We start from the raw sequence: 26,035 nt of genomic DNA on the forward strand, positions 1-26,035 counted from the left end.
GCGTTGAGGGAAAGGGGAAATCGGCCGTTTCCGGCTCGATTCAGGTTGGGGAAAGGGTAAATCGGCCGTTTCCAACTTGATTCAGGTTGGGGTGGTGTCGGAGCTGGTGTTTAAGGGTTGGGGGTGACTGTTTTGGGTGGGGAAAGGGATGGGGCAGCAAGGAGGGAGGGGTGGCAGTGAGGGGCAGCGAGGAGGGAGGGGTGGCAGTGAGGGTGGCAGCAGCAGTGAGGGGGGCAGCGTGGAGGGAGGGGTGGCAGTGAGGGGCAGCGAGGAGGGAGGGTGGCAGTGGCAGCGAGGAGGTGATAAGAGAAGGTGGTGGGCTGTCACCGGCGCCGGTAAGGGGTAGGGAGGTTGTCGGGTTTTTAAAAAAAATCATGGTGGGTCGAAGGTGGCAAACAGGGAGGCAGTGAGGGTGTCCGAGGAGGGAGGGGTGGCAGTGAGGGTGGTTGATCTCACTAACGGAAATTGTAACGGAAAGTGTTAAGTGGTAGCCAAATTAAAATTATGTGATTTTGTGTGGTAGTAATATCAAATAAAAAATTAAACCGGTAGTAAATGTGAAGCTAGGTGGTTTCGCTGGTAGCAAATGTGAAATTTTCCAATAAATTATTATCAATGAAATTAAATTAATTATTATTAAGATAATGTGAGAGGATTGTATTAAGAGTATGTTACTACAACATAACCCCTAAAACTAACACTAAAAAAATAAAATGAAAACTCATACAACATCAATACTCTTTAAGTCAAAAGTAATACTGTAATAAGAAAGAACTTAATTAGCTAAGCATACAATAAAGTATAATAGGATACTACATCCTAATCAGTAAGCTCCAGCTAACCAGATGGCAAATGTTTATGCACCTGCTTCTGGAGACCTCATCTGCTGCTGCAACTCCTCATCTGCATTCTTTAAAAATTGATCCCAACCACTTCCCGCGCTCATATCTATATAATCATAAGGGACTGCAGTCTTCAAACCTGGGCGTACTGTATGCTGGCTTTCCACTATTCTAAAATCAACCTCTTCCTCTACCCTTCCACCTTGCTCTAACTCCTCCCAAGTAAACAGTAACGGCAGTGTAAATGCACCCCAAGGATTAAAATCAATCAGCTTCACCCTCCTGTCTTTCGTAACATAAACATCAAAAGTGTAATTTTTGGATTTGAATTTCCCTTCAACATTGTCAAGGAAGAAATCATGGATCAGATCTCTGAGCTCGTCTTTCTTTTCCAGTACAGCAGGATAATAAGCAGTGACTTCACGTTGAGAAATTCCAACAAGTTGCTGAGAACAGACAAAGCAACGGAATTCCATCTCTGGTCTCAAAGAGGGGTACCATTTGCGCAAGGCAAGGTAGAATTGAGAGGGTCTTGACATAGTCTTGTCACTGCATGAATCATATGGATGGCACAAATCGTGGACTACAGAATCAGATGCTTTGAGTAACAGAGCTATGTCACTAAATGAAGTGCATTTGAGGGTTCCAGTGGTGCTGATCCAAGCAGCATCTTTTGGTGAACTCCAATTTAATTTAGGAAAGACAGCACCACCAAGGGATTCGATTGAATTTTTGATCTTCAATTCAAGCTCTGGGAACGAAGGGGGTGGTGATGATGGCTCTGACTCATCTTCAGATCCTTCCGACAGTTGGTAGTCCTCCTCATCTTCAGGTTTATGAATCCTATTGGGCAAGGCGTCTTCATTTGACACAGACGTGGGAAGCAGAAAAGGACCAGAATCTCCAACCAGATACTGAATAAAGGATTCAGGGAGTTCATGGATAAAGGTCTTTATAGAGACTGGTTTAAATTTTGGATACCATTCTTGAATCTGGCAACAAGTCACTTCTTCTTGCTTCATTTTCTAAAACCAAAAAGATAGTAGAGAAGAAATAATAAAACATTGAATAACAATTACAAAGACTTGACCACAAATTAGAAAACAACTGTCAAACATAGTCATCCATGGTTTCTGTCAACATTGGCAATTCGTCTTCATGGATAAGAGTAGTATTTTTTAAGTAGGGTGTTTTGCTTTGCAGTCCCCCCATGATGACTATCTTGTACTCTTATCCAAACTAATAAGAGAAATAGTAGATGTGTATTCAATATTGATCGATTTGTTGCCTAGAGACAGTTTAAGAAATTTGTGCCAAGTTGCCAACCCTAATAAGACAATCACTTTGAGACGACAGAGTAATTCTGATAAGCCAATGAAGTACTAAAGTCTAAGTGCCTGACGCGGCAATTTCAGACTAATTATGAAAAAGAAACTTTGGGAAAATGCTTTTCAAAGAACACAGTTTGAAGATCTCACAAAAACTCTCCCTCAGGAAAAAGTATGAAGGTTAAAGCATGTAGCCACGTAAGGGCCTACAAATGCTAAATGGCACCTTTGAGAGTCATAAAAGACCAAGATTGGGTCCTTCAAGTATGATGTAGAGCCCCTTAGGCTCTCAAAACAATGAACTGAAGAAGAGATAAACCCAAGTCCCAGAACTACATGATTGATCTTAAGGCTGGTCATAAGGCAGGTCGAGGTGGGTTAATGTCAGGGCAAGGCAAAAAAGATCGTTTGTAATAAGTAACAAGTCAGATCAGGGTCATGTTCTTCCACGACCAAGCCAATGTGGGTACTTACTTGATGATGAGTCAAGTGATCGGGTCAAACACAAAGTATGTTATTCATCCTCAATATTAGCTACCAATTTGAAGAAACCTGATTAATATAGAGTAACATAACTCCATAATACTGACATATATATTGACAGAAAGCCACAAAAAGAACTCCCCACATCCTCATATTATACGTTACTCATACTCTTCATTTCACCTCAAGTACCCGTGTCACTAATCCTTGACCGTCTAACATGGGCAAGACACCCACTTGACACATACTGGTGTTGGACATGGGTACCAATCCGGAGAAACATAGTTCATAATCACTAATAAAACCCACCCATCAACTGAATTCGGCTACTAATTCGACCCAATAAACATTAATACCCACCAAAAGCTATTAATCAATCAAATAAACAAAAAAATTCCGCACACTCATAGCCAATTGACGTTTTACAATTGTAATCAAATTGGTTACAACTTTTCTATGCCATTACACAAGAACAATGATTATTACCTCTTATTTCAGCAAAGCAACTCTCAAATTATGAGCTTTTTATTGTTGATCAAATTCAAAATCACCAAAAGAAAGTTTCAGTATGCTCTAAAATCAAGATTTACCCAGAAAATAAAATTGATTGTAACAACATAATTTACCCAAAATTAATCAGAAGAATTACCTGTTATGCAATTCCAATGAGTGAAACGGCGGGAGAAGAGAGGGTGGCGGCGAATTTTGTAGTGGGTTGTTCTGTAAAGTACCCTGTATTAAGTTATTAACCCTCTTCGGCTCTTCGAGGTGAATTGTAAGTGATGAGGATTAATGATGACCATTAATTAGTAATTAGAGCATGTGTTAAATAGTCGTACATGTTTTTTTTTTAAAAAAAATTAATTCGTTAATATATTATTTATTTATAGAGAGATTTAAATCTAATACTACATATTTATTTTAAAAAATTAATTCGTTAATACATTAGTTCAAATTATCACCAAAACTATAATTGTTTTTTTTAAACTCACAAACACGAATTATATATCTTCTTTACTTAGTATTTAAAAACTATAACCAAGAAACTAAGAAAGACACATGTCCCCCATCCATTCTATTACATTTTTCCAACCATAGTGTCACATGTCATCTTTTTTTGAAATTGCTACCCACCTATTGTAGATGGGTAGTGTCACATGTCATCTTACACTATTAATTTTTTATTACACCATTTTTAAATTCTTTCGTTAAACTTATATTTTATTTTTCATACACACTCCATCTCTTCATCTTCTTCTTTCCCCTTTAATTCAATCTTTTCCTATTCTCTCTTTAATTTTAGCACTTCCACCTTTTATTTAAGCCTTTTTTTCGATTAAAGTTCCAAAATTTTAATTTCTTTAATCATGTTTCTGATTACATATTATACCCTATAATGACTTACTGATATTTCCTCACTTATCTCTCAATACAATTTTATAGGAATAACCCGTGCATTGCACAGGTAGTTAGAAAAAAGAATTTTAGGTACATAAGAGTTAGGGTGAGTTTATCCCTAGACTCGGACGCAAACTCTCGACTATGTCATATCACTATATCAACTTTTCATTAACTTTTAAATACTTTTTTTTTATTATTCAGATTCATACAAGACTTTCTTCAAATTCACACATTATTCCAAGACTCACTCCATATTTACTTATTCTCTTCAAAATATATTTATTTTATTTGTAAGATATCTTTAATTAATTTTTTAAAATTATTGTAAGCTTTTGCTTGGTGAGATGACAAGTTTTGATTGGCAACCAACCAACTAATGGACCCCCATTTGTTCTCCATGTAAAGTCTCGACTGAGTTTTGATTTTTCAAACTCAATCCAAGACTCATCAGAGTCATCACATGAGTCTTTAATGACTTTATTACAAGAATCTTGAACAAAACTCATATTAAAACTTTGCTCAAGACTTGCAATAAACTCATCCTTACCATTGAGACAACACAAATTAAAGGGAAACCTATTCAATCCACATCCTCAAGGGCCTCAACTCACCAAAATCCAAGTCAAATAAGAGCACCAATAATGATTCCTAGAGAAAAGCTTTCACGAGAACCTTTACTCAGCTTATGGAAAAGAAACAAATTATCAACTTCAATGATGAGTTGTTGTTGCGAATTAAACCCTCTTTCATGTTGGCGTGATTCATTTAAAGTTGGCTATGAGTCTATTAATTTGTTGTAGTCATGAGGAAAATTCTCATTTAATTCATCTGTTTGTAATTAAAGGATTAACCTTCTTTTTCAGTTGACACTTAATACACTCAAAGAACGTAGTTTTATTAGTAGTGAGATTAAAAACTGCTAGGGATTTGGGTGAGGATCTCTTTATGGTTTCTTCTTACTCCCAAATCTAATTCATATTTGTCATTCAAATGCATAAATTTTAATACATTAGGATTTTGTCACTAATCTACACTTGTATTTACATTAAGTCACATTATGTGGTCTTATCGAAGAAGGTATTCACAAACGCATCGAATTTCCACCCCATTTGCACACCTTGTACAAGATAGTTGCATGATCACACAACTTTGAACCAACGTGCCAGGTATTGAATCTCCTATATGATCATGTATTCTTGTTCCCAAGTTCTCACCCATCCATATTCCTCCTTGAGGTACATGTACACTCCAAGGCTCTACATCCCTAAGTCTTCATTGTAATGACTACCGATGTCTATAATTCAACATTTATCTCTTTTTTTCTCTTTCTATTTTGTTTGAAGTTGTTCATCGTTTATAAAAAAAAATTGACTAATTTTCCTACACTAATAACTTAGCTACTGCTTAATAAAAGCGATCCTAATGACAATCCAATATAAAAATTTTGGACTTTTCGAACCTTTTCTAATCATATTAAAAGTCTACAAATTTATTAATCCTTCATCTTTCTTTTACTACGAAACCATGCATTTTTGTTTTCAAGTGATAAATTTCCTTGATAACTTCATCTAATCATAGTCTCATAAAACTCTTTTTCATATCTATACTAAGACGTTTCTAAAAATGTCGATATGCCACATAGTCTCTTATGTATTGTGCACCTTCCCAATACTTCGTGACGCCACAACCAATCGTATTATATGTATAATATGACACATCACCCAAGCAACCAAAATTGCTCTATATAAAAGCATAAGAGCATGGGCATTGGTGAGGTTACTCACCATTCTCCACCTCACTTTCAACTATCTTTTTTATTTATCTTTTTTCCAAATCATCTTCCACCTCACCTTCCACTATCTTAAGCTACTAGTGTGAGTCACCTTATTTATTTATCTACAATGGTGAGGTTACTCACCATTCTCTCTCCTAACTACCCCATCATTTTCTCTTTCTCACTCTTGTTTTATTTTATATTTTTTAAAACATGTATTAATCTCTATTATTTATTTGTAATTTTTGAACTTACATAATTAATTAAAAAAAGTTAGACATTTTTAATTTTTTTTCTTTTTAATTAGAGCATTATAAATAGTACAATATTAATAAAAAAAATTTTCTAATTTTTGAAATGAAAAGTACAAAAATAATACAATATATTAATAACGTAGTTTATTTAGCAAAGACATTCATTAAAATTTAAAATACAATATTCATTAACAGCGACTTTTGTCATCTCTTCATTCGTTGCCGAAACGTCCCCATATATGTTCAACCAAGTCATTCTTTAGTGCAATATGGGTCTCCCTATCACGAACATTATTTCTATTTTCCATATAACCATTTAGATTGAGCCTATCCAATCGTCCACTTCTCACAGTAAATGGTTGGTTGTTGTTACTAGTTGATGATTCAGCTACATTTTGCGGTTGATCATTGATAAATTCAGTTGCATCATAATTCAAATATCCATCTCGCTCATCTTTAACAATCATATTATGCATGATAATACAAGCCATTACAATTTTCCATAAAATTTCGGTCGACCATGCTAGACTTGGTTGACGTATTATTGCAAATCGAGCTTGTAACACTCCAAAGGCACGTTCAATGTCCTTTCGATAACTCTGTTGCTTCTTGGTAAATAATTTGTGCTTACCAGTTTGTGGATGTTTGATTGCTGGGATAAATGTTGCCCATTTCGGATAGATACCGTCTGTAAGATAATAACCCATATTGTATGTATTTCCGTTGACATTGAAGGTAACCTCTGGAGCTTTTCCTTCACATATATCAGAGAACACCGGCGACCGTTGGAGGACATTTATATCATTACAAGAACCCGGGGTTCCAAAAAAAGCGTGCCATATCCACAAGTCTTGCGAAGCAACAGCCTCCAAGATCACCGTTGTTGTTTTACTTCTACCTTGATACATTCCTTTCCATGCACGCGGACAATTTTTCCACTCCCAATGCATGCAATCAATGCTGCCCATCATACCAGGAAATCCACGAGCATAACTTTCACGGAGGAGCCGTTCAGTATCCATAGTATTTGCCCTCCTCAAGTACTCTAGTCCAAATTGAGCTACGACCCCTTCAACAAAGTGAGCCAGACCTTCTCTTGCAGTACTTGACGCGATTTTAAGATACTCGTCAACTGCATCGGCAGATGTACCGTATGCTAACATTCGAATTGCTGCAGTGCATTTTTGGAGGGGGGATGCACCTAGTCTTGCGGTGGCATCCGACCTTTGTTGAAAGTAAACATCACTTTCGCTTAGTTGATTAACAATGCGTGTGAACACATTCTTACGCATGCAAAACCGTCGACGAAACATATTAGCAGGGTACAATGGTTGGGGACTAAAGTAATCGTTATATAACTGAATATCAGCATATTCTCGATCTCTTGGTACATACCACCTTTGGTACGTAGGTTCAAGAGTGAAAGGGTCTGATAAGTTGATGTTACAAAGGGAACAACAGCTGTATTGATCGCTTCCTCGATCAATTCATCTTCTTTTCGCCTTTGGGTAATTGATTCATGCCACTCTACATAGTCGTTCACCATGTAATCAAATAACCCAGAACTAGATGAATTAGAAGAATTTGAATCAGAGTTCATTTTGTAATATTTTTTGGTAGAGAGGAAGAGAGAGTTATTTTTTTTTTTGTAGAAATAATACTTATATTTATGTATTGAAATATGAAGTGTAGCCCCCTTATTTATAACTTCTAAAATTATTCAAAAAAATGGCTGGTAATTATTATGATATATGGGCACACAAGTATATGAGATATGATTTTATGTTCCTCCACATTACGGCCAAACTTTGATCAGTTGCCGTCTCTGGATCTTCAACTGCACATTCTACCCAAGCCGAAACGAGGGCATCATCTTCTTTTGCACCCCATTTTTCTGCCCTAACATTAGTGTTGCTCCCGTGGGGACCTTGAACAACATCATCATCACCAACACCATCAGCATCAGCATCATCATTGGCTTGTTGTGGAACCCTTGGATCATCGAGTGGGGTTAAGTTACTGCTTCTTTCTCCCTCGGGAGTTGCTGGACTGTTTTGAATTATTTGGTTCACACCATAATGTTGCGACATTGGGAACATAAAACCAGAAGGATAATTTTGGGGAATTTGTTGCAAATTTTGGTTTAAAAATTGGTTTGAGAATTGTTGGGTGTAATTTTGGTTTGGAAATTGATTTGGGAATTGTTGTACAAATTGTTGGTTTGGATGCGTTGGTTGGTTAGGAATGTTATAAAATAGCATCCTTTGAGCATTTGGATTATTAGGGTTATTTGGATCAAAATGAAAATTACTTTGAAAATTTGGAGAATTGGAAGATTGGTTATTTGGATTATTTTGAGAGGAACCACTTCCGTAATTAGGATTATTAAGATCCATAATCACAAAATATTTTTATAATGAAAAAAAGAAGAGTGAAATTTTAAGGGTGAAAAACTATATCAATATTAGGCTCTATTTATAGATAAAATTATAATTATACCGTTGGTGAAATTATTTTTTAGAAATATGTTTAAATGAAGTGAAAAATTACCGTTAGAGTAATAATATCAACACGAAAGTGCTCCAAATAATAGAGCTGTTGGACTAAAACAACATCTCATGCAAATGTTCAGCAATTTGGATGAGTTGTCATGTGGTAATTGGACCAACAAATAAATATGAGATTCCTTTATAAAAGAGTTAGCAAAGCCCATGCATATGTCAGTTACTCATCAGAGCATCAGCAGACGTTGCTTCCCCTCTTTGTGAGTATGTAACGAGTCACCGTATGCAATGGTAAGGTAGCTCAGAAGAAGAGAGATAGTGTTGTGAGTAGGCTTGTGACTCACCAATGCCCATGCTCTAAGGAATTCAACCTCTTATAACAAAAATGACTATTTGAGCATCTAAACAAAATGATCAACTATGTTCTTAGTATGTAACAAGAAATATATAAATGCAAGAAGAAATATATAAGTGCAAACAAGGTTCAATTTTAAAAAAAAAATGATCTTAAAGAATAACTCATTTTAAGTTGACAATAACAATTTCAATTTTAAAAATCCTTTTAACAAAATTATTGATTGCACATCTACAACAAAAGCGATCCGAGACATTGAGACAAAGGCCCGACTACTGAGTGGTTCAAGATTAAAAACAAAATTTTTAAAAAGCTAGAAATTAGTTTTAGCTAAAGAGTGAAAAATACACGATTTACACATGTTTAAAGTTAATAATAAAACCCTCCAAATTTCTCTCTCACAAAAGTCCCTTAATCACTCCACTCCTCAAAAAATCCCCAAAATGACGCAACAACTTCTTCCCTAAAACTCCATTAAAAATCAAAATTAGGGTTTGAAATGCGACAAATTCAATGGCACCAATTCCCATTTTATTGCCAGAAATCGCTTCATCATCACACTGTTGCTCCTTCAATTCCCCTCTTTGCTCCCGTCGCCGGAGCTCCGGTACCTCCACCACCGTCGCCGGCGGTGGTTTTCTCTCTCTTCCAGAACCTTCGCATTGTTCTAGAAGATTCTCGTCGTTTTCTTCCTTGATTCGTTGTGCTGCTGTAATATATCGTCGTCATCATCATCATAGATCTGTTGAACGAAGAAGATGGAGTGTAAATGTGAATGCTAGTGCTACTGCATTTCGTGTTTTGGATGCTCATGTTAATGGCCATAATACTTCTAATCATGTCGGTATTGAAATTCCCGTTTCTTGTTACCAGGTTTTCTCTCCTCATTTCACTGAAAAATTAGTCATTTATTACTTTTTTTTTTTTTTGTGATAATACTATTTTATATGTTTTTTGGATTTTTGCTGCAATTTTTTGATTTGGTGTAGTGCAATGTGGGTTAATTGTCGTTGATTATTGAGGAATTGCTGTAGCTTTTGTGTAGATTTGTGTTGTATGATTGCGATTTTTCCGGTGATAATGTAGGTTGTTAAGTCTTCGGTTGATGTTTGCTTAAGCGCAGAGTAACAGTGGGAGTGACAATGTGGGTGGCTTTATCGAATTTTACGCTAGGTTCCTGAAGTGGGCGAGGTGAAAGTTTGTTAATGAGTGTATTCTCGGATTATAGTTGTTTGGGAAATAGTGGAGCTGCTGATTGATGTTTGCTTGTGCATATAGTAATAGTAGGGAATGGGGAGTGACAATGTGGGTTGGTTTACTGGAAAGGTACGAAGAATTATAGGATATTTTGGTAATGTGGGCGAGGTGAAAATTTGTTAATGACTGTATTCTTGGATTATAGTTGTTTGGGAAATGGTGGAGCTGCTGATTGATGTTTGTGTGTGCGGAGAGTAACAGTGGGGAATGGGGAGTGACAATGTGGGTTGGTTTACTGGAAAGGTACGAAGAATTATAGGATATTTTGGTGATGTGGGCGAGGTGAAAATCTGTTAATGAGTGTATTCTTGGATTATAGTTGTTTGGGAAATGGTGGAGCTGCTGATTGATGTTTGCATGTGCGGAGAGTAACAGTGGGGAACGGGGAGTGACAATGTGGGTTGGTTTACTGTAAAATTACGCTAGGTTCACGGAGCTGTAGATGTTTTTGGTGAGGCAGGCAAGGTGAATGTTTGCTAATGAGTGTATTCTTGGGTTATAGTTGTTTGGTTAATGGTGGAGCTGCTGATTGATGTTTGCTTGTGCATAGATTAACAGTGGGGAATGGGGAGTGAAAATGTGGGTTGTTTTTACTGGAAAAGGTTCACAGGATTGTAGGAGGATTTGGTGAGGCAGGTGAGGTGAATGTTTGTTAATGAGTGTATTCTTGGATTATAGCTGTTTGGGAAATAGTGGAGCTGCTGATTTTTTGAAATGGGTTGTAACTATGTAGTGAACTAGTGGAGTGTACTACTTCCCTTTATCTGAAATGGCTGATATAACTTGTATATATATTAGGAAGCTGAGTTCTACTATTTAAAATTGCATTGGAGTTGTAAAGTACCATTTAATATTGAATAGATTAGGCTCAGACCGCTCAGTTGGCGTATAATATTATATTGTGATGGGTTTTATTTTACTAGCTAGTGTAGAATAGCTAAATTTTGATTCAAAGGGACTGAGGGAATTATTTTCAAAGTGGTGCAGAACTGCAGACATCTGACAGATCTGATGAAAGACAATCTAGATTTTTAGATGCATTTTTTTATGCAAGTCGGTCTTAGTTTGATTGACATTTTTGAGTGGCCAAAAAATGCTAATAGGTGAAATGGGCATATTTGAGCTAGTTCTTTGTGTCTTGATGTAGAATTTGCACTTTGCAAAAATATATAAAGTAGTATATGTGATCTTATAAGTGGCTTCTAGTGCTGAAACAATAAAGCATGCTTCTTTTACGCTACCTTAGTTGTGGCCTGTTGCCCTTTGGCGCATAATGCATAAAGCTCTTAAAGTCTCAAGTCTTACTAACAAACAGTGCAGTTTTTTGATTTATGCTCTGACCACAGTGCAGTTGTTTTTTAAAAATTATATAGCAGCAGAATGTCATCTACTATATATGGAGTGCCTTATAGCACCTACTTTTGGATACTGCTTATTTGGGAGGAGGGTTTCTCATCCAAAATCTTTGTCTTGTTCAAGCTGATACTTTATGTAGTGGCTTTATGTGTGTATCGTAGAGGGTATCCTTTCTAAATGTAGCTGTCTTTAGAAATGTTTGAAGGCTTGAAGCCAAAGGAGGCTGTTCAACCTCTTTGTTTCTTTTTCAAAATTTGTTAACTCTCCTACACTTGAAACCTGGGATAGCAAGCTTACATTGCAATTAAATTATGCAGATTATTGGTGTTCCTGATAAGGCAGAGAAGGATCAGATTGTGAAGTCTGTGATGGACCTGAAAAATGCTGAGGTCGAAGAAGGGTATTCAATGGAGGCTGTTGTATCCCGTCAGGTAAATGTAACTTGTTGAATGGCTTACTTAGGATGAATGCGAGTTAGAATGTCTTTTCATTTCAATATCAATGCTGTGGTGTTTATGTTTGCAGGATTTGTTGATGGATGTTAGAGATAAACTCCTTTTTGAACCGGAGTATGCTGGTGATATTAAAGAGAAAATTCCACCAAAATCTACTCTGCGCATTCCGTGGGCTTGGTTACCTGGTGCTCTTTGCCTTCTTCAAGAGGTATTATCGTTTATGACTTCATGTTAGACTGAGCTGGATTTTGTTATTGTTATGTTTTATCATTATTTTCGAGCGATATATGTAAGATGACAGATGTGGGATTCTCACAGCTGTTTTGACCTGCTTTGTCTGGGCTACATTTAACGCCCAAGAAAGGCTAGTTTATATTTCTGTTTTCAATAGATATGAAGGGAAAAATACCTTGTCAATTGCTCTTTCTACAAGCTTTGAGCTACCCTTTTGCATGTGCATCTTTTTGTTCTGAACTTAGCCGGGGTGCATTGTACGACTGCTGTTGGGACCTTAATCTACTAGAGATTTGTCCTGAATTTTCATTGATGTTTTGTTATTTTATTTCTTAGGTTGGAGAAGAGAAGCTAGTTTTAGACATTGGTCGAGCAGCTCTCCTGTACCCTGATGCCAAGCCACATGCTCATGATGTACTTCTTTCTATGGCTCTTGCAGAGGTAAGATAAGTGGGAATGATATCTGGAGTCGCTGCTGTATATTCTAGCAGCCTTGTTATGTGTCCTTTTCTTATCATAGGTGCTTTCTTGAAGTGTGCAATCGCCAAGATCCATTTGGAGAAAAATAAAGTGTCGCAAGGATTTGAAGCTCTTGCTCGTGCCCAATGTCTTTTGAGGAGTAAGACATCCTTGGGAAAAATGAAGCTTCTTTTGGAGGTAGTATTTTCTTTTATGATATTCTAATTTTCGAAATATATCATTCTATATGCTGTTAGAGTCTGTGAAGCTCATTATGTGTGAAGATTCGCAATATCTGCAGTTTATTCTCATTTTTGATATTGGTTTGCTGTTTTTTATATTTTAATGATTTAGATGGTATTATTGTTTTTGAGCAGCCAAGGAGAAGGTATACATACATACAAAATTGAGATGTCTTATCACTGAAATAACATATTTATTGCTTTTACTGTATTGCATAGATTAGATCAGAACTATTATATGTACATGTTGTCGATGCTGACAATTGTTCTCCTGCTTATAAGTACAATACCATGAATGAAACATAAATCCATAATGAGATGTTGTGTGCAGTGTGACATTTTATCACTCTTAGTGTCATTTTGTTTTTTATTCCATTGCCCTCAATTTAGAGGTTGCATGCTTCATGTGTATTTCAATGGCATGCTGAATGAACTTCATTTATATATTATAATTGTATTTTCTTTGTTGGCCTTGCCTATAGATAGAAGATTCTTTAGAAGGGCTTGCACCTGCTTGCACATTGGAATTGTTGGCAATGCCTCAGACTACAGACAATGCTGAACGCAGGCGTGGAGCAATGGCAGCTTTGCGGGAATTGCTAAGGCAAGGTCTTGATGTAGAAGCTTCATGCCGGGTCAGTGATTGGCCCTGCTTCTTGAGTAATGCACTTGGTAAACTCACGGCTTCAGAAGTTGTTGATCTGATCCCCTGGGACAATTTAGCATTGACTCGTAAGAACAAGAAATCTCTTGGGTCTCAAAATCAGAGGGTGGTGATTGATTTTGACTGTTTCTACACTGCACTGATGGCTCATATAGCTTTTGGGTTCTCTAGCAGACAAAGAGACTGGGTAAATTTCTCACAACCTTGATGGTAGAAATAGTTTGATTTATGGACTAAGAAAATTGAGTTAGATAAAAGTTATGATATTTGGATACCTTTTACTAATTAATTTATTGGAATTAAAAATACTCTTAAAAAATAACTGACTTTTGCTTTTCAGCAATGTTACTGAGATCCGTTGTTTTTATTATACCTATCTATTCTTAGGAACTTAATGGAATTGTTATCTTTTCTGGAATGAGTTGGGCACTAATTATTGTGACTCATCACGTTGCATAGATTAGCAAAGCAAGATCAATATGCGAGTGTCTGATGGCATCCGATGGTGTTGACCTGAAACTTGAAGAAGCATTTTGCTTGTTCCTTCTTGGACAGGTTTACCCTTTTCTTATTACTTCATTAATGTTTAGCAATTGTCAGATGCTCAAGATTGTTTCTTGCAGGGTAGTGAGGCAGACACTCTTGAAAGGCTTCGACAGGTTGAATCCAGTAAAAATTCAGGATCTAGAAACTCACTCTTGGGAAAGGAAGGCAAAGATGCTCCTGCCTCGGACTATTCATTAGTATGTCAGCTCTTATATAGATCTATATGTTTTATTTTTTGATATGTTGTCTGTTGATTGTTAGACTTGCTACAGATTAATTGCTGTACTCTTTTGCTATCTTTCTGTCGGTTGGCAGGACTCAGGAATCATTAGGATTAGTGATCCTTTGTGAGTTGTGATGGTATATGTTTTCACCTTTTGTCTTTATGTCATGTGTATAGGCTGTTAGGGACCTTCAGCAGTACCTGTAAAATTAAACAGACCTTTGTCATTAATGGTTCCTTTTTTATGATGATTTAGACCTGTCTGTTGGTGAGTTCAGTTTGGCATGATGCATTATGAAAAACCTTTGGGTACTTTTCCAAGCTGCATCATATGACAATGATATAGTTTTGTTTTTAGTCTCCTGTAAGCAATTGTTTTTGGAATTTTCTTATCTGTTGTAGATAGCCTTAATTTGATGACTGATTGAAGACATGATTTTGCTTTTGTACACCTTGAGGACACAACCATTGGGTAATAAAGTTTGTATTAGTCCTGTCAAACATGAGAAATTATGATCATAGGGTGCATATAGCTTCTAGCATTTAATCAGCAGAAACAGTAGTCATGCTGTTGTTTAACTAATTTTGTTGTCTTTTCTTTCCTTCTGCTCCCTAGTGAAACTGAAATTACTTTTTGATTTTGATCATTCTTTTTTTTTTTTTTTTTTTTTTCTCTTATGCCACTATATCTTGTATTTTTGAGTCAGGCAGTAATTGTATTCCTTTTGACATTTTTTACTCATTTGTTGTATTATATTGACCAGGAAAAATGGCTGAAAGATGTTGTGCTGTGCTTGTTTTCAGATACCCGAGAGTGTTCCCCTTCATTGGTACGATGATCACATTTCTGATGGTTTATAATTCATGAAATAATGAACTATATCATTTTTAGTTTTCCTACAGGCTGGGTATTTTGGTCAGGAGAAGAAATCTTTTGGCAACAAGCAAAGTAGAGGTTTGTCACCTTCTGTGCCAAATGTAAACCACAGGACAATATCTCCTGCTGTTTTGTCTGATCGAATGGTGTCTGATGAGCGTCTTGCTTCATTGGTGTCCTCCCAACATCTTGGGCCTGCTGTAAAGCAGTTGACTCCTACTAATCTGCGAAGTCCATTACAAGAAGCTAAACCTAGCACCCAGACCGGAACAGCCACTCCACCACCACCACCACAGTTAAAGCGAGATCTTGGTAGCTACCATCAGAAAGCTGCTACTAGCTGGATGGCTCAAGGAAAAATTTTCGGGCGTATAACATTTGTCGCAGTTCTAGGTTGTGTTGTCTTTGCCACTTCAAAGATGTTAAGTAGGCAAAGTGGGCGTGTGTATGGCTCCAGACTGGCGAATAGAAAAACTTTATGCTCATCTGTTGGTGATCACTCTAGGCATAATGGCATGCATAACAACTTTGCTGCAGCAATGCAGCAGTTTTTATCAACTTTGAAGCTGGGAGTCGGCAATCAATCTGACACAGAAAAAAGGCAAAAATCGTCTGTCTTTGCTGGCTTATCATCTCCTGTGCCTGCTTCATATGACAGGGTAATGACTCTTGAAGAAGCTGAAGCTCTTGTAAGACAATGGCAAGTGATCAAAGCTGAAGCCCTCGGTCCTGATCATCAAGTTCATTTGCTCTTTGACGTTCTTGATGACTCTATGCTGCTTGAGGTAGGACTCAGCTATAATTCTCCCTTTTTACTAGCTTAATTTGAGCTTCAGACTTTATTGTCATCCCAGCTACCTGCTGGTATTTATGCATTTGCAAAGGAACTGTTGGCATTGAGCTGGTTTACAACCCTCAACAAGTCCAAAGGAAGATGGAAATCAAAGGGCTTTTGTTGTACCTAGATCTTTGCTACTCGTATAACTTTTGGTCCGTATTTTTAAAAATTGATGGTAGTGCAGTGCTTATAACAGAATATTTTATATCAACCATTCTAGATTTCGAAGACATTTCTTTTATTCAGTCTTGCTCTCTTCTTTCCTCCTGACATTCACAATTCAAAATTGATTATAACTTTATTATTATTTACAGAATGGTGTTCATTGTGTTATTGCCTGGCATTTGCTCATGTTTATCTACCTACTATAATTTGAAGTATATAGACTATTTTTATACTAATGCCTTTTCCCGCTCCTTTTCAGTGTTGTTATATAATTGTATTATTTTGACGGGTTGTTATGACGGGTCTCATAATGGAGACTCTTATAACTCCCCTGGTAATATGTAATGTGCTTGATAATTGTGTGTGCTTTTTTTCCAGTGGCAAGCTTTGGCAGATGCAGCCAAAGACAAATCATGTTTTTGGAGATTTGTTTTGCTGCAATTATCAGTCCTTCGAGCTGATACATTCTCAGATGCCACCGGCACTGAAACAGCAGAAATTGATGTTCTGTTGGAGGAAGCTGCAGAGCTTATTGAAGAAGATCAACAAAGGAATCCAAATTATTATAGGTAAGACGGCATTTAAATCATCATTTTCCCAAGTTTGTTTCTCAGAGAGTCAAATCCTTTGCTTTACGCTTTCTCGATCAGTTTGTATTGCTTCCATGTTCTGGCTTGTTATTGCATTTGATACAACTTTCACAGATGCAAATTCATTGAAGCCACTTATCTTACCTCCCACTTCTCTTTTCCTTTAACGAATAAGGCAGCATGGAGGAGACGCACATAAAACTGAAAGCACTAAACAATTAAAAAAAAAAATTGTAGACATTTTTAAAAGGACACTAAACGGCCACTCCTTCCATTAGTTAGGCTTCCCCTTCTCAATCTTGTTGAGGTGTAACTTACAATTATGTCAATATGTTGATAAAGTTACTTTTAGATTTGAGTTCAATGATTTTATTATATACTAGTTTTATTTCTCAGCTCTTATTAACTATTATTGTCTTTGAGGTGTAACTTAAAATTGATTTTGTAATACATGCATGGTTCTTATTATGATAAAGTAGATCGAATAATTAACTAAACAAACAGCTATAAGAGAGGTAGGAAATTTCAGGAATATCTATATTTTATGTGCTTGTTTTTGTGAGGACTAATTTGTATTATGCAAGTATATTATGAAATGAGATGACATTCAGGATTAGGTCATTTTTTTTAAAGCTTATTTTGAATGTTCAGATGGTTAGCGCAAATATCTCTATACATGATATTACAGATAAAGGCCACATGAAACTGATGGGTTATCCTAAGATTCCTAACATATCTTCTTTTTGCCAGTTGATATATGACTATATAACAATAGTTATATATAAAGTAATTCAGGTTTGATATGGTGCTTTTATACAATGCTAGTCATCTAAGGACATTTTGAAGTCAAACTTCTCTCTTTTAATTTGCTATTATTGCTTTCTAGCTGAATTTCTTTTTTGCTAGGGTTTTTATTTAGTTCTTTCAGTTAATTTCTCCACTCTCAAACTCCATCCACTGTATCCTCACTTACACAAATTCATTGTTAAGTGTTTGAAAATTGAAGAAGAAAGGACACTTTAAATTTGATATTATGTGTCTGAAAATGGTAGAGACTGGGAAAATTAATAGTGTAGAAGTTCAGAGGAGAGGAAATGAAGCATATAAAATGACCCTCTTCCCCGATTTGGCTTTGGGTGAGGAGAATAAACTCTGGGAAGGGGTGCAGCAGCTTATAAAATCCTTCCCTAATGAAGTTTGCGCTTGGATGCAACCCGAATTGAATATAACCAGATTTGAGATACACGCTCTAGCTAAGAATATCCAACTTAAAATAGACTTAAATTTTGAACTATTATATAATCCATAGCTACATACCCTATGGTTAGTAATCTAAAATTTATTAGTAGGCAAGGGCATGTCAATTTTCTTTTTGAATTGAACATTATTTATTTATTTATTTTCATTCTAGGTGGCTGAAATGTATTGACATTTTTGTTTTGATATGGCTGCAGCACCTATAAAATCAGCTATCTTCTGCGACGGCAAGATGATGGTTCATGGAAGTTCTGCAAAGCTGATGTAGATAACCCATCCTGATATATACCTCGATCACTGTATATGGTAACTCAGTAGTTAGGACCTTACTAATTCTTTAGGTAATTGAGTTCATTTCTTCCACTGACCAGACTTGTAAAAAACATTAGCTTATAGTGATGGCATCAGCACACTTTTCCTTGAAATTTGTTTTTTCAAGAGCAATTTCTTGCGAAATGTCAGTGAAATTGCTGCCTGTGAACAATTTTTTTTCACAATGAAAGGAAATGAATTATTCTTTGTATTTATCAGAAAGATGCTGCAGCTAAGTAATTGGTTGTTCTGAACTCAGCTGCAGTTCAGCAAGATTTGATTGTTGGAACAGGATGAACAAACCTGTTGTTTCCCGCTGATTTCCCTTTATTTATTAATTGATTGATTGGTTTATTAAAGTATTATCTATTGTCTTATTATTAATACTTTTATAATTTTTGCTTGTTTTATGTGAATTTGTTACAAATTGTTGTGTATAAATAGCTTGATCGTGAATAATCTAAATATGACTATGATCTGTGAAAAATACCATGATACTACATTGTATACTGAACTGTGTTTGAACCCTCGATTGTAATTTGAAAAAATGGTTAAAAATTTGAGGTGGTTTGTATTGATAATCAATAAGACTGAGAAAATCTGGTCTACAAATTGAGTTGGTTTTTATTGAGAATTTGTATGATCTCTAATTTGTTTTGGTTGTCCTTTTTGATGATAGGGGCGAACTCTGATTGACTTGTGAGGAATTGGAACTGGTTTAACCCATTCATTCTTTTATCTTCTTTACTTTTCATTTAAGGGTATTGTAATCTTCATACTTTCTCTTAAATTGGCTTTGTGCTCAACAGATTTGTAAGTTTTTCTCTCTTTAAGCAGTTAACGGCAGAGTGTATAAAATAAGAGTACCAAACTACTAATTTAGAGAATTTTCACCTTCTAATGACCTTATTTTTATGATAGGACATGCAAATCACAACTAATGTTGTTTAGGTATTGTAGAAGAATGAAAATATCAAATGTATAGATTTTATAGATAGTGTTTAATGGTAATGTGGTGGTCGTTGTAGTAATTAATTAACAATATAATTGGCGTTCTTGAAATTTTTCCTAAACCGTTAATACTATTATAAATGTAGCAAATTAAATAAGCATTATTTTGCTAGAAAGGTCACGTTTGGTGAATAGCTTTTTAATGATTTTGTTTAGCTTTGCCTTCTAATTTTGCATATGATCAAACAACAACAAAATATTTAGTTAAACCCTTTTTTATAGTAAAATTATAAACACATTTCATGTCATTGCTTGAAATTTAAACTAAAAGTTTCAATCCATTAACCATCAATCTTCCAATAACAAACAACTATGACTAAATTTAAACTAAAAGTTTCAATCTATTAGCCATTAATCTTCCAACTAAACAAAACTATTAACTAATGCATATTTTTTCTACTCTCATATGTACGACCTATCTGCCAATCAGTTGGTGCCACGTCGTTGAATTGAAACGTCTTACCATTACTAGTAGACACTTGAAATGAGAGACTTTGACCCTCCAACCTCGTCCAAGTTTGCCAATTTTGCCCCCAATTACGACTCATTTGTGTCCAACTTGTTTTTGATCCTTTTATATTCACCCCAGTAACATCCCCTACACCACCAGCATTATAAACCAAAACCATCAACCAATATGAATTTCCTTTAAGCTCAAACTTAACACCTCCTTTCTTTTGGCATTTCACTCTTCTATAAACAACCGGAACAATACCGCCTTTGTACTCTGCAATCTTTAGGAACATAGGCATCGTCAAATCAAAATGTTTTCGTGGTGGATTGCACCACGCTTGTGGTGTTTCCTCGTACCATGGAGGGCAAAAGTTAGTGGCCGTTACTCGAATCGGACGGACCCCTTGCTTACACCATTTTGAGTCTATGCAAGCTATTTCGAAACACGCTCCGCAAGCAGCTCCATCGTTGAAGAGTGCTGTACTCAGTGCTGTTGTTTCTAGACCATAACCTTGCTTGAATAGGTCACCGTACCCACATGCACCATCTGTGTATAATAAATTCATGCATGAAAAGTTAATTATATGGTTAATTGTTACGTTATTATCATTTGCTATAACATGTATGTAAAGGACTAAAGTAACGTTTAGCTAATTTATTATTCACAATTAATAAAGATTGGATGTCGGTGCATTGGTTATTAGGGCTGCACTTGTTAGAGAGAAGTGCGTGTTTAATCCCCCACGACAAGAATTGAGAGGGGATTGAAATCTAACCACCCAAAATTGAGTCCGAATTTGAATCAGACCAAAAGGTAAACCGGGTGGAACACCAAAAAAAATTAAAAAATATCCATCTCTTTGTGTGTAAATTTTACATCATTCCACGTATACATGTTGCTGATGAAATTTAACAAATGAATTTCGCACAAGAATATGAACGACATGCGAAAAAAAGTAGGAGAAATTGTAGAAATGTACCTCACAAAAATTACTCCGCATCACAAGATTCACAACTAAAAAGATGCACATTTCAAAATCAAGAACCTCTAATTTAATTTTTATAACAAAACAAGTAAGACATTAAAATCAATTATAAATTGAAAATATGTTACCATCGTTTACTCGTTTAGTGTCACTACAATTTTTTTTTTTTTTTTTTTTTTTTTTTTTTTTTTTTCGAATTCATTTTTACAAATACATATTATTTGATTTCGACAATATATAAAAATTGATTCTAAAAGACTCATTACTTTAAACAAGCATAAATCTATAACAAACATCGTGAACTAATGAGATTTACAGTTACAATATTAGTCGATACTCCTTCCATTCAAATTTATTAATTGACATGAAAACTTACACATGGTATCGCCGCCATTAATATCACCATAAAACGTTGCATGAGCGAAATCCCATCCATGTCCACCATGATTGATATCATTTGATCCCTGAGTTGTAACAAAATTTAGCCCTAATAATACTACATAAATATAACCCGCTAATTGAGAATTAGCCATTGTAAAAATAATTATGATATTACAATAGTTGTGAAGAAAAAAAAAAAAAAAACTTAATTAAAAAGTGTTCTTATTTTGCTATTAGAATACTAAATTATAAAAGGGTTATATTTATGATTATCTTGCATTTTAAAGTAGAGAAATAGTCATATTGTTTGACTTTAATTTTTAAACATTAATTAACATTAAATAAAATCACAAAGTAAAAAAGGAACAATATCAGGTTTGATCCCTTATTTTCTGCTAGTATTGAGAATTTGAGATAACTGTATCATAATTATAAGGAAAGTTGAATAATTGGGATTTTTTATATTAACACAAATTGATAATGTTTGATTGTGATCCATCTTTTCTGCCAATATTGAGTTTTGACCATTAATAATAGGATTAGAATTAAAATAACACAAAATTTCATTCGACTTTAATTTTCGAATGCTCTATCCAAATTATATTCTTGCATTGGTTATAATCTCATACACATTCTTTAGTATGCTTATTTGTTTTAATTAATCTGATAGTGAATTTCTTGCACATATATAGGGCCAGTAATAATTAAAGTTAGATAAACATATAAATGGGTAGGTTTCAATGATACCAAATTTTTAATATTAAAATGAAATATATACAAATGCAATACCTTATATTTATTTTTATACTACATATTTAAATCTAAATCTTTCATCAATTTCGTGTGATTTTTTTTTTTTATATTTATGAAAGAAGTGCTAAAGAACACAATATTTCATTAATTAAGTCGTACGACATATTCTAAAGCATAGGATGCATATTTATAAGAAGAAATTGACATATGTCACATTATTTTTAGTTTATGAACTGTTGAGTGTGGTCCAAATTTATATATATATGCCTATTGCTTTGGTGGAGGTGGAGATTTTGTGCATATTCTAATAGCTTCTGGAAAAATCAAACAATGTTAGTTCTGGACTTCTTGCTCATATTTATTCTAAAATTATCTACTTAAACGTTTTAGAGAATTTTTGACATTGGAAGCATCTAGAAGTATGGTTTGTGAAATTTCTAGAACATTATGGCTATAAGAAAGATGAAAGAACTTCTGAAATCTTCTAGTCATTTTTTTCCAAGCTCCTCTTCAACTATAAATATAGGTTATAGGCATTCAATCAACATAGATATACAAAAAGTCATACTTATAAACAAGTCTACTCGTCGTTTGTGGGTTTTTTAAGAGGATTTTTTCCACGTAAATATTGTGTGTCCTTTAATTTACTTACACTATGCCCTCACCAACCCAAACATAATAAGATATTTTTATTTATTGGTCATTACTAAAATATTAAAAATTTACATTTTAATACATGTCTTAACATATTATAAATGTGCCACTTTGGTAAATTAATTATTTTGCTTTTTATAATTAACATATTATAAATGTGCCACTTTGGTAAATTAATTATTTTGCTTTTTATAATTAAGTGAAAACATGGTTGACATGTGCATACACAAATCATGAACAAACTCAATGATAAACTTATTTGTTAAATAAAAAAATGTGTTCCGAATTCAACTCTCTTCCAAACTAAAATCCTTATTTTTATTTGATATAATAACTAATAAACTATTATAATACCTTATTCACATTAATAAAATGAATCAATATGAACAACAGCATAAAGGTATTGAATTATTTCCAATTGCAAATGTTTGATTGTTTTCGTCCACCGATCCACATGTTAAACATCAACCTGAAATCCTCCATTTATATTTTCAATTTCATTATAAAATCGTTATAATGCCTAGTGCTAATCTTTTGCCTAAATTAATATAATTGCATTCTCCATACTACGATAAATGGATCGTGCCTCTCATCCAATTTCCATAATTTATTTTAATTAGATTAATATTATTAATAATTATTTATTTTTTCTACTTTTAAAAAAATAATATATCATTTCGTAATATTATTTTGTTTAAATTTTTACTTTCTGCTTTAAGAAAAGCAAAATCTAATTGGACACTAAATTACATTGTAAATCAATAACTATATACTAAAAGACACACCAGCAAATTTTATACAAAAATAATTCCCTAATACTATACAATATAATTACCAAAAATAATGATTCGACATATATTTAACATAAATTTTTATATAGCTATTATAAACAAAAAAAAAATTAATAATAAAAAAAAACTTTCTTAACATAATTTTAATTATTTTTTTACATCATTTTATATTTAACATATCTTTTGTAATTCGGTAATTTCATCAAAATTTGTCAAAACCAATTATTTATGATGATAATTTAATAATGGTTATTGAAAATTACCGTGCATGACACGGGAACTAACCTAGTTTCCTATTTTTTAATCTTCGTGAAGTTTTTTACATAACCCAGTTACATAAGGTTATCAAACGACTTACTTACTCGATGAAAACATAGATAATTTTTAGAGTAATTTTTTAATAAACCTTAAAAATTGTATCTCTGAAAAACTAATGATGAAGAAGGGTACAATAGGGGGTGCTAATGAACATTATTGAATCATATACTATTCATATCTCGTTCCCTCCTTCTCTTTAATTTTGTTCTCCATATATTTGCAAGACAATCACTATTCGGACATGACAAATTTTTAGAGACAAAGTGAATATAATCTTGAGGTATTGTCTTGTATGGAAAATTATACTACCTCCATTACACATTATTTGCAACGATTAGACATATAGTAGAGAGGAAAAATGTCTAATCGTTGCAAATAATACGTAACGGACGTAGTATTTATAATTATAAAAGTACATATATCCAATCCTCTTGTAAAATAATCTCCCCAATTCTAACCTCTTAAAAATTATCTTCTCCTTCAAATGACTGGCCAAATTGCCAATTTGGTGGTACAACACGTTCAAACGCTAATGATTCTCCATCACTAGTAGTCACTTGGAAGGACAAGGATTGGTTGATCCAACCCGAACCACCAACTTGCCAATTCATACCCCAACTTCGCGCCATTTGCACCCAATTGCCCGAACCCTTGATCTTCATTTCTATAACATCTCCGGCACCTCCAACATTGAAGACTAATACCAAAAGAAAATTAGGGTTCCCATTAATAAGAAATTTGACACCCCCTTGCTTAGCACAAGGTATTCTCTTGTATTGCACGGGTACTATACCAGCTTTGTACTCAGCAATTGTGACAAACATGGATTCCGTTAAGTCAAAGTGGTGCAATGGAGGATTACACCATGCCGCGGGACCATAAGAAGGTGGACACAAGTTGGTGGCCGTGACCTTGATTAGGCCAGGTTTGCACCATTTTGAGTTTATACATTTAATTTCATAACACGATCCACAAGTTGCATCCTTTGAAAAAAGTGTTGTGCTAAGAGCTGTTGTTTGTAATCCATATCCTTGCGTTAACGTACTATAACCACAAGCACCCTCTGCATGACACCATGCAACAAAAAAAAAATTATATAGATTACAAATGCGTGTATCCGCGTATAAAGTATAATTAAACATGTATTCATATATATGCTCTGTATAGATAGTGATAAGAGATAGCTTGGGTGGTTACTTTAAGATGGATTCTCATCAAAGGCTCCTGACTAAATAGCCAAAAGCCTCTATAATTTGTTGCTTTGGTCTAACTTTACTAAATTCTTAATTTTATGATAAAATTGAAGATTAAATTATTGATCAACAAATTATATCTTTATATGTAGTGAAAAAAATACTTCATATACGGAAATATCATATCAAATTGTGGGCTTCATATAGGGGCTCTATGCAATCATTTACTTTGCACGTGCTCATAAGTCATAATTACTGCTAGTGAAAAACATATTTCATTTGTTCTTTTTTATTCTACGTATTCATTTTTTATTTAAGCCTGTTCTTTTTGTTCTACTCACTTAATCTATTCCATCTTTAGCTTACCCCGGCCTTTTAGTCTTTAACCCCAAAATAATTAGAAATTTCTACAAACTCAATCTCTTACTTTAGCAACCTTTTTTTTACACTAATCATCCACCTTTTTACATCATTTCTCTTATTACTTTATTTTACATCAATCCATATATTCACATTATTCAATACTAATATACGGAGTATGTTTGAATTATTTATCGATCAATAGTAATTGACTAGTTAGAACATAAAGAAATGGAGAAAGTACTGTTTAACAAAAATTTACGTAGTAATAATTTCAAGAAAACTCATTGTCAGTTTCATGACCCATCATATCGCCATAAAACGTTGCATGGGCATCAATCCAACCTTGACAATCTACCTTTGTAACAAAGGCCATGATAGCAAGAAATCCAAATACATTTTGAGAAAAATATGACATTTTTTTGACAAACAATTAAAAATTAAATTTAAAACAAAAGGTTAATGCAAAGAAATTTATTAGTGGAATTGTTTTTTTTTTTTTGAATTGTAATATCACATATAATCAAATGTTAAAAAAATTGTCTTATGGTTTGACTTAAATTTCAAAAAAAAATGAAAAGTAATTTTTTTTTTTTTTTAGGAAAATAAGTAATTAGTCTAAAACACTTAACAAGCTCTTTTTTCTTTTTTTTTTTTTTTGATAAAGGACAAAAAAGTTATTAAGTAGAGTAAATAAAATCACAAGTAAAAAAGGTATT

At 34.3% G+C, this 26,035-nt stretch overlaps 2 protein-coding genes and 2 pseudogenes across 4 annotated transcripts; 1 reads left to right on the forward strand and 3 right to left on the reverse strand.

Annotated features, from left to right (window-relative positions):
* Positions 1–609: 609 nt before the first annotated feature.
* On the reverse strand, positions 610–3,486 carry LOC145588529 (uncharacterized; annotated as a pseudogene). The gene is made up of 2 exons (XR_014101604.1): positions 3,303–3,486; positions 610–1,867 (listed from the first exon to the last, which is right to left on the reverse strand). The product of XR_014101604.1 is annotated as an uncharacterized LOC145588529 (transcript).
* A 5,836-nt stretch (positions 3,487–9,322) lies between these two features.
* LOC145601298 (plastid division protein CDP1, chloroplastic-like) lies at positions 9,323–18,729 on the forward strand. Of its 2 annotated transcripts, none has more exons than XM_081657306.1 (12): positions 9,323–9,781; positions 11,872–11,985; positions 12,080–12,217; positions 12,580–12,684; positions 12,778–12,900; positions 13,427–13,795; positions 14,068–14,163; positions 14,232–14,351; positions 15,142–15,207; positions 15,281–16,039; positions 16,636–16,826; positions 18,302–18,729. In XM_081657306.1, exons 1-12 carry the CDS (start codon positions 9,455–9,457, stop codon positions 18,384–18,386), a joined length of 2,493 nt encoding a protein of 830 aa, XP_081513432.1. In that variant the 5' UTR covers positions 9,323–9,454; the 3' UTR covers positions 18,387–18,729. The 2 variants fall into 2 exon arrangements, with proteins under 2 accessions (XP_081513432.1, XP_081513425.1); XM_081657299.1 differs by having other exon boundaries at positions 9,324–9,814.
* A 1,078-nt stretch (positions 18,730–19,807) lies between these two features.
* On the reverse strand, positions 19,808–21,399 carry LOC145576156 (expansin-A25 pseudogene; annotated as a pseudogene).
* A 2,825-nt stretch (positions 21,400–24,224) lies between these two features.
* LOC145588537 (expansin-A23-like) lies at positions 24,225–25,821 on the reverse strand. The gene is made up of 2 exons (XM_081645181.1): positions 25,605–25,821; positions 24,225–24,826 (listed from the first exon to the last, which is right to left on the reverse strand). The coding sequence occupies exons 1-2, from the start codon at positions 25,732–25,734 to the stop codon at positions 24,225–24,227; spliced, it is 732 nt and encodes a 243-aa protein (XP_081501307.1). The 5' UTR covers positions 25,735–25,821.
* Between the last annotated feature and the right edge of the window lie 214 nt (positions 25,822–26,035).

The sequence above is a fragment of the Chenopodium album genome, chromosome 2, assembly GCF_948465745.1.
Source record: "Chenopodium album chromosome 2, dcCheAlbu1.1, whole genome shotgun sequence".
NCBI lineage: Eukaryota > Viridiplantae > Streptophyta > Magnoliopsida > Caryophyllales > Amaranthaceae > Chenopodium > Chenopodium album.